At 58.3% G+C, this 8,303-nt stretch overlaps 1 protein-coding gene across 1 annotated transcript in view; it reads right to left on the reverse strand.

Annotated features, from left to right (window-relative positions):
* Window positions 1-7,490, reverse strand: part of CASZ1 (castor zinc finger 1) — a 55,266-nt gene extending 47,776 nt beyond the window's left edge. The window contains exons 1-2 of the mRNA XM_060014057.1: window positions 7,368-7,490; window positions 6,891-6,929 (exon numbers count right to left, since the gene is read on the reverse strand). Of these exons, the coding sequence (XP_059870040.1) occupies window positions 6,891-6,929; window positions 7,368-7,416 (88 nt within the window). The 5' untranslated portion in view covers window positions 7,417-7,490. The remainder of the gene's footprint in view (window positions 1-6,890; window positions 6,930-7,367) is intronic.
* Between the last annotated feature and the right edge of the window lie 813 nt (window positions 7,491-8,303).

Consider the following 8,303-nt stretch of genomic DNA (forward strand, 5'->3'; position numbering starts at 1 on the left):
CAGGGGCCCCTTAGTTCATGGAGAAAGCCCTATACTAAAAGGCCAACGTACGTCAAGGTCCAACTCGGGAAGCTTTCCTCTGGGAATCCCTGGTCTTTGGAGCCACACAACGTGTCTGTGTGGCTCCGAAGCCACATCCTGGACCAACCTGCTGTCAGCAAGCCTCCGGTCAGAAGGCTGCAAGGGGGCCCTCGTCACTTCTGCCTTGGCCCCTTGGCACTGGCCAGGACGGCGAGTCCAGAAGAGCCCCCAGGAGGCAGCCCGTGGGAAGCTCTAAGAACAGACCCCACAGCCCGCTCAGGAGCAGCCCAAACACCACGCCAGGGGGCAGAGACCCAAAGCCCTGGCAGCGTGGGGTAGGCCTCAGCACGAGCCACCCTTCCTTCTGGCCTTACTCCCTGCACTGCGGGTACCCGGCTGGAGGGGTCCTGGGAGTGTGAGCAGGACCTAGAAAGGAGGAGCATGCCATAGCGAGGTCTGCTGCGGGGAGACGGGCACGGGAGGAGATACAGCGACGTCCTGGACCACCCACTGGCTACTGCCCCCGTCCCCTCCAGGGCAGCAGACTGCGTGTGCAAGTGTGACCTCACGGCAAGACCCCCCCGCCCCCAAACCCGGTCATGGTTAGCAGCTAATGGGGCCCCCACCAACCACTCACGCCTACCTTCATCCTTATGCCCACTTTCCCCCTTCGTGTCATCCCTCACCCCAGCCCCACTCCTTCCTGTAAACCAGGCGTAGAAAGCTCTCGAGGAGCAAAAGCCCAGGTCCCAAGGGAATCACCAAACGTTTCCTGCCTGCCTCCTGCTGCCCCCACTAAGAAGCTGGAGAGGAGTTGGCGAAGAGGCCCATGAATCAATCAATTCCACCAGCACTCACAGTGGGAAGGCGCGAGACCAGCCCTGTACCGCACACTCGGAGGAGACGTGAACGCAGAGCTAACTCTAATATGGTCACCATTACAAAAAGCGGTAGCAGAAGAAAGCAGGGTTCCCGGCCTTGGTCTCTTGGGTCAGGGTACAGAAGCCTGAGTGCCACCCTGACACACCAATGTCATGGGTATAACCAGGTGCTCAGAGCAGCAGGCCCCCAGCCAACCTCTGATCTCTTGTCTCTTTCCAGGGCCAAGTGGGTATGAGGTGGCAAAGGGGGAGGGGCAAGAAGGTAGGCAGGAGGGTCTGGCTTTAGGGAGCTGGGCGGCCTGGGCCAGAAGAGGCAGAAAACTGTGGTTGCACAATGGGAAGCAGCCAGGGGCGGTGGGCTGTGGGGTGGAGGAGGGAGAGGAGTACAAGGCAGTAGAGAGAAGAGGCTGGTGGAAGTCTAGAAGGTGTGGGTGATACAGGAAACATCGTTTGTCTATCTCTATCTGTCCCAATACCTCCCATCCTTTGTCAAGTTCAAAGGCCACTCCTTCACAAAGCTCCCTGGGCTCTCAGCCCCAGCACGCCCACCTGGTGCGACAGATAAACGCACCTGTCTCCCTCCACCAGACAGACCCCAGAAACCTGGGAAGGACCAGGCGGCCTTCATTTCTGCAGCTCCTACAGCGGGTGCTCCCCAGTGCTTACTGAATTGCAGACCTCACTACTTGCATGGGATTTCCTCTCCTTCAGGGCACGATATGTCCTGACGAGTCTGGGGTATGAGGATGCTATGCTGTGGTCAGGCAGCCAGAGGGGTGAACGCTGGACCACCAAGTTGCCACTTTTTCCAATCAATCCCAGAGAAGCAGCCTCCTCTCCTCCGCTCGCTGGGACCACCAGCCCTCCTCCTGTTCCCTGGCTCCTTGCTCTTCCTGCTGTACTCTGGCCCAGCTACCCCAGAACAGCTGCTGCTTGCCTTGGGGACCCACAGGCTGTCATTACTACAGAGCAACTTCCTTCCCCCCCTGAAGAGGAGGAGGAGGAGAAGGAAAAGGAGGGGCAAGAGGAGATGGGGTAGCAGCCCGGGCGGTCAGGGTTTAAAAACCAGCTCAGCGGGGCTTCCCTGGTGGCGCAGTGGTTGAGAGTCCACCTGCCAATGCAGGGGACGCGGGTTTGTGCCCCGGTCTGGGAGGATCCCACATGCCATGGAGCGGCTGGGCCCGTGAGCCACGGCCGCTGAGCCTGCGCGTCCGGAGCCTGTGCTCCGCAACGGGAGAGGCCACAACAGTGAGAGGCCCGTGTACCGCAAAAAAAAAAAAAAAAAGGCAACAGCTCAGGGAGGGCAGTGCAAAGGACAAGCCTTGGGGCCTGGGGTGGGAGAGCGAGGGTGGGGAACAGGGGTAAAGAAATGGCCTGACTCTTCTAAGAACGGTGGGCCAGGCAGAGGAGGCTGACGGAGGGGGCAGGTGCATCACTAACCCAGCAGGGTCCAGGAAGAGGAGAAGCCTGGGCCCACAGCCTCCTGGGTCCCACCCAATCCTCTGCCCAGGGACTTGAGCCAGGGGCAGCAGCTTTAATGAGGAGATGCTGCTGCCGTGACTCAGCCCTCCAAAGGTGTCTCCATTTATTTTATTTTGCCATCATAAAAACCCAAGCTGCAACTCAGCCCGATGCCCTGGCTCTGGGGGATGGGGGAACACCAGCAGTGACGGCGAAGGCTACTGCAGGCCTTATATCCAGAGTTTTGCTCCTGTATCTTATAACCAGTGCCAGGGCTGGTTCAAGGGGCCACTTCGCAAACCAGAGCTGCCTGTCTCGAATGCTTTGTTCCAAAGAGAAGGTCCAAATGTGTGCTTCTCACCTCGTCCACTCAACCCGTCCCCCAAGATGCCCCACTGAACCCTCTCAGTAAAATCAGGTTGGGAGCTGGACAACCAGAGGCCTTAAAGGTCAGCCGGTGCTCACGCCCCCCCAAACGTCACAGCCGGCCTCTGAACGGTACCAGGAAGCTCACGAGTTCAGAGACGGCCCATCCTGTCCTTGGCTCCGACTCCTCCTTCCTGCCAAGACGGCACTGAAGCACCTACCCCCTGCAGCAGACTGGCAAAACCAGCGCCCAACCTGACCGTAGGGACTGGCCCCAGCTTAGACTGGTTGAGTGGGTGTACCTGGCCAAGTAAAGGCTCGAGGAAGAAAAACTGAGGACAACCTGCTCTGGCCCAAACTCAGCATGGACTCTCTTCCTCCAGAAACAGCACAAGAACCTTCCCAGGCCCCAGTGTGACCAGAGCCAGCAAGGTTCCCAGAAGCCTCCACTCCTGGCAAGGCCCTGGCCTTGAACCGGTGGCTCACAGCAGTCCTGAGGGTCTGGAGGTGGGCTGACACTCAGAGCAGCAACTTTGGGTTGGGGAAGGCAAATTCTTTGCTCTCTGGGGTCAGTTACTGCCTGGAAGAAGCCTGCGGCCTTTCCTCTCCCCTCCTCGAGACTGTGGTGTCCGCAAAGCACGTGGCCAGCATGTGGACATCCACTCCAAGAACCAGGCTACTAAGCCAGCATGTCTCAGCTCCCTTGACCCCATCATTCGTGGCCTCGTCCACAGCCGAGGCTGGGGCCAGGATACAATGTGGGGTGCGGGGGGTGGGGTTGGTCTGTATGCAGTGTAAGGGGGTCCAGGCCTGGAGTCCCAGCAGAGCTTATCCCAGGGAAAAAGAAGCAGGCCTGGCTCAGTAAGCAGCACTGATCCCTCCCCCTGACTCACCCTGACAACACAGCTACAGCCACAGCGCCAAGTGGGCAGTGGTGCCCCTCATGGCTCCCCCCGTGGTCCCTGGTCAGCCCTTTGAACTTGCTCTCTTGCCTGTTTGGCCCTTTACCTGGCAGAGCCTACCCTGGATCCTCTGATGGACAGCTCTAGCCCTGGACGGCCCCTCCCCCTCTCCTCAAGACCTCCCTAGGGAGAGTGGGGGCAATTACGACCAGATCCTCAAGAATCAGGGGCAAGTTCCTTTTCAAAGCTCTACGGCTGTTTCAAAGCCATTTTTCACCCTGGCCTCCAGTTTTTTTCAGGGCCTAGGAATCAGCCTAGCGGGGCCTAATCCTGGGGAGCTTCCCAACTGCAGCCTGGACTTACCTGTGTCTGAAAGCTTCCTGCCTCCTCCCCTCCCCCTCCTGACTCCCTCCCCCAGGGAAATCACTCTAAAAGGGCCTAATGGAACTATGTCCTCCTCTCTTCCTCTCTCTCCTCCCTCCCTCCCTTTCTTTCTCTTTCCTTTTTTTTTTTATTAGCATTTGTGGAATTTATTCCCAAACTCTCCTAATCTTCCGTACACAACCATTTGATTTGCATAACCCAACCCCCTCTCATAAAAACTGGCTGCTAGTTTAATTAAAAAATGTAAATTTGCTGTCATCTCGGGGCCTGGTGAACGAGGACGACATCGGCATTTTTTATCGCTCAAGACCTCCAGACTGATCCAGCCCTTGGCCGAACTATGGTGGAAGAAAAGGGGTCCACATGGCCCCTGAGGGTCTTGTGGTTCTGCTGTCCCCTCCTGAGAAGCCCTGGTTCTCCCACCACTGAACTGCTTATGGCTGTAATGCTTCAGAACCTAGACCCGGAGTGATGTTAACCCACGACCCAACGCTTACTGGGTCCCCTGGTACCAGCAACCCTTTGGGCCCTGTGTCTCCAGCCTTGTGCTGTGCTAGAGAGGCCCTCGGCAGAAGCTGCCTGTGGTTCCCCAAAAGAAGAGAGCCCCTCATCACATCAGCAATGAGTCCAGGCCAGAAACGAGGCCCCTGGCCCTGGCTGTGTGCAGAAGTACATCCCAGAGGTTGAGGAAAGATGAGCACGCAGTGAGCCCAGAGACAGGCGCAGAGGGGGATCTCAGAGCTCCCACCTGCTTCCCTTTTTTTGTGAAGAGGGGAAAAAGTGCTTTTCTTCTGAAGTTCTGAGATTAAGGGAAACTTTCAAGTTCAAAGAAAAAGCTGAGATGGTATCACCAGATGACTTCTCTAGGAAACAGTCAGAACTTTGACACCCTGGACCTCCTCTCACTGAGCGGCCAGAGTCCAGGCCTGGGTCCTGCTGGGAGGGCCCTGCTCCAGCTACGGGAGGGACCAGAGCTGACCACAGGGGCCCTTCTAACTTCTAGGAAAAGTTTCCAGAGCCTGTCCCTAGAGAGCTGGGAGAAGTAAGTGCTGGGAAAGATGTTACAAGAGGTTCTGCCACCTGCAGGCCCAGGAGGCCCTCTCTCCAGTCGGGGATACCCTACAGAAGGGCTTTGGAGTCGTGCCCCGACAGCAGGTGGGAATAGGGCAGGAGGGTGGACTCCAGCTCCAGTTGGCATCTGGGTTAGAAGGAGGAAGCTGAGGGCCCGACTTCCAGCCAAGTAATGCCTAGGTCCCCTGTGCCTGCCCACAGCAGAGGCTCACCTGTCCCAGGTAGGGGGTGGTGCATTACCACCACCGGCCCATCTATAAAGTCTGCTTTTAGCTGGGATGGGGGGGGGCATTTCTGAAGAAAGGGGGTGGGGCCTGAGAGGGAGGCGATGAGGCACCTGATTAGAGGTGGGGGGGGCTGCTTCTCTGTGGGAGTGAAGGGCAGGGAGGGGCAGGGTGGCAGCAGTGGCCTTAGACACCTTAATCACTTTGCCCAGCAGGGGTTGTTGCACCTTTCCTGGGCACAGAGGTCCCCAGGACCTCCACATCGAATTCTCCAAGATCACACCTGGCTGGACATAGTATTAATATTCTTTCCCCAACAAACACACTTCTCTCCTTCCCAAAGCCGCTGCCATGTCCTGTCACCCATCCTGGGCCCCCTAGTGCTGCCTCCTGCCCTCTCTGCCCACTCCCTTTTGACTTCAGGAGGTCAAATGTCAGCCCATGGATCCCAAGGGGCAATGCCATGAACTTGGGCCATTATAAACAACCACTCTAACAGTCACCCATACCACCTTCTATAAATGAAACAGAAGGGTTCAGAGATCAATCTCAATGAATTATGAACCTGTTTATCACTGACTTAAAGACATTTAGCAAGAAGACAGCGCTCTTGTCAGCCTAGGATGAGGGGCCTGGTCAAAATTCCATTTCAGTACAGAGGGCTAAGGGAAAGCCTGAAGAACGTAAAGTAAACCTCACTCTGGGCTCAGACTGGAACCTCAGATAGGAAGAGAAGAGAAATGTTGAATACAATTAGATTAAAACCAACAACACACCAAAATCTCAGCATAAACTCTGCTCCAGGCCAGCACTATGCTATGTGGAACCCTAACCTAGGCGCCATGCTAGGCCCCCCAAAACCCATACATCCAAATTCAGTAGTTTGTCTGGTCTACCCTCTCCCAGGGTAGGGGCTAAGGGGGATGGGAGAGAGTCCTGGGCCCCTCACTTTGAACTGATAACAGCCGCCTCATCCCACGGATTCTCAGGTGAAAAATACTCATTGGCCATAATAAGCAGCTTGATCACCCGACACAGCCTCGTCCCACATAAATTAAATTCCTTTACCTTGAGAGAGTCGCCCCGAAACCAGACTAACCGCCTTTCCCAACAGGACGCTGCTTTCAAAAACTAAACCATCCCCCACTGAAAAAATAAAAACACACACCCCACAGCCAGATACACAGAGATCTTTGCTGGAGAAGGAAAAAAAAAAAGAAACAGAAAAAACACGCAGCCGTTCAAAAAACACGGAGAGCAAAAAACAAAAACCCCACGAAAACCCCCTAAATCCTCTCTCTGTGTGCCCCCCAGCTCCCTCTCCCCTAGGTTCTTTCACAATGACAAGCATCAAATTAGTCACAGTCCCTAAGCAAGTAACAAATAATAACAATAATATCATCGGAAGCCTCACGATCCAGAAACCCAGGCAAGAAGCGCAGCCCGCACCGGACCCTCTCCAGACCAGCACCCCCCCGCGCCCCGCTCAGCTGCTACCTCATTGGGCTAAAAATAATAACTTCCGTAAAAGAACCGAAAGAAAAGTGAAAGAGCCACCCCTGGTTCCCACCGGCCGGTACCTGTACCAAGATCCATTCTCCTCTCTTTGGTCCCAAACTCTTCGAGGAACGCCAAAAAAAGAAGAGGAAAGAAAAGAAATCTGTTTAGTCTCTCGCAGTGCCCCCCACTACCCACCCCAGCTTTCCCCCTCCGCTCTCCGCACCCTTCCCCCATCGAGGGGCGGTCAAGTCCCCGGGCCTGGGGGAGAAATGAGAAGGGAGACCCGGAGGGAGAGCGAAAGTTTCTCCCTCCCGCCCCTCTCTCTCTGGCGCTCCGGCACTGCACACTCAAAGCAGCTCCTCTCTGCTCTCGAGTTTATTAAACTAAAAGAGAAACTATTTATAGACGCGGCCTGGGTCGGGGGACCCGGCCGGCCCCCGAGGCCGAGGGGCGCCCCTGCCCGCGCCCGGCCCCGCTCCCGCCGCCCCCGCCCCCGCGCCAGGGTCGGAGCCCCGCGGCGGCGCCCCCTGCCCTCCCCGCCCCACTCCGGTACTCACCATAGTCGGAGAGTCGAAAGCCGAATTCACTTAAATAATCAACTTTCATAATACTTAATTAATGCCTAATTGCGACTGATTACTCCCCGAATAACAAGTTGTTTTAAAGCCCTGATGTCATTGCTCCTGACGGTAACACTCAGGGTAACAGTTTGGCAGGAGGGAGCGGGCAGGCGGGCGGGCGGGCGGGAGCGGCCGGGGGCGCTGCCAGGCGCCGAGGTGATTGGCAGGGCGGCCGCGGTACCGCCTCCTCCCGGCCCAGCCCGCACCGCCCCGGCAGGTGAAAGAGCAGAGCTCGGCCCGCCCGCGCGCGCGCCCGCCCGCGGGAGGCTGGAGTGAATGGGCTCGCGCTCGCCCGCCCCGCGCCCGCTCCTACAGGCGCGCCTCCGTCCGTCCCCTCGCGCGCGCGCGCTCCTCACACGCGCGCCCTCGCCCCGCGCCCGCTCCCTCACGCTCGTGCGCGCGGCCTCAGCGCACCGGCCCGGGCGGCCAGCCTTATTGGCTCAGCGATTGCCCAAACCTTAGACTTCGGAGGAGGGAGGCGGGGACTCGGCGCCCGGGGACTGGAGGGAGGGGAGGCGGGAGGGGGACGCGGCGGTCCGAGAGGACCCTGCGGCCCGCGCTCGCGCCCCCGCGCCAACTCTGGCCGGACGCCGCGGGCGGGCGCGCGCTCGCACGCTCTCCTCGGCGCTCCGGCCCCGCCGAGCGCGACTCGATGGCGGCCGCGCGGACTCACTCCCTGGCGCCGGCCGGCCGAGGGCTCGCGGCGCGCGCAGCCGGGCAAACTTTTCCGCGCCGGCGGGCGCAGGTGTGAGCGCCGCGGGGTCGCGCCCACCGAGCCGCGCGCCCTGGTACGCCCCCCGGGCTCTGGGTGCTGGTACCAGGCGTTTCGTTTCCTCCCCATCCCTGAATCTCTTCCTGTTGCTGTTGGCGGTG

Source organism: Delphinus delphis, chromosome 1, assembly GCF_949987515.2.
Source record: "Delphinus delphis chromosome 1, mDelDel1.2, whole genome shotgun sequence".
Taxonomy (NCBI): Eukaryota; Metazoa; Chordata; class Mammalia; order Artiodactyla; family Delphinidae; genus Delphinus; species Delphinus delphis.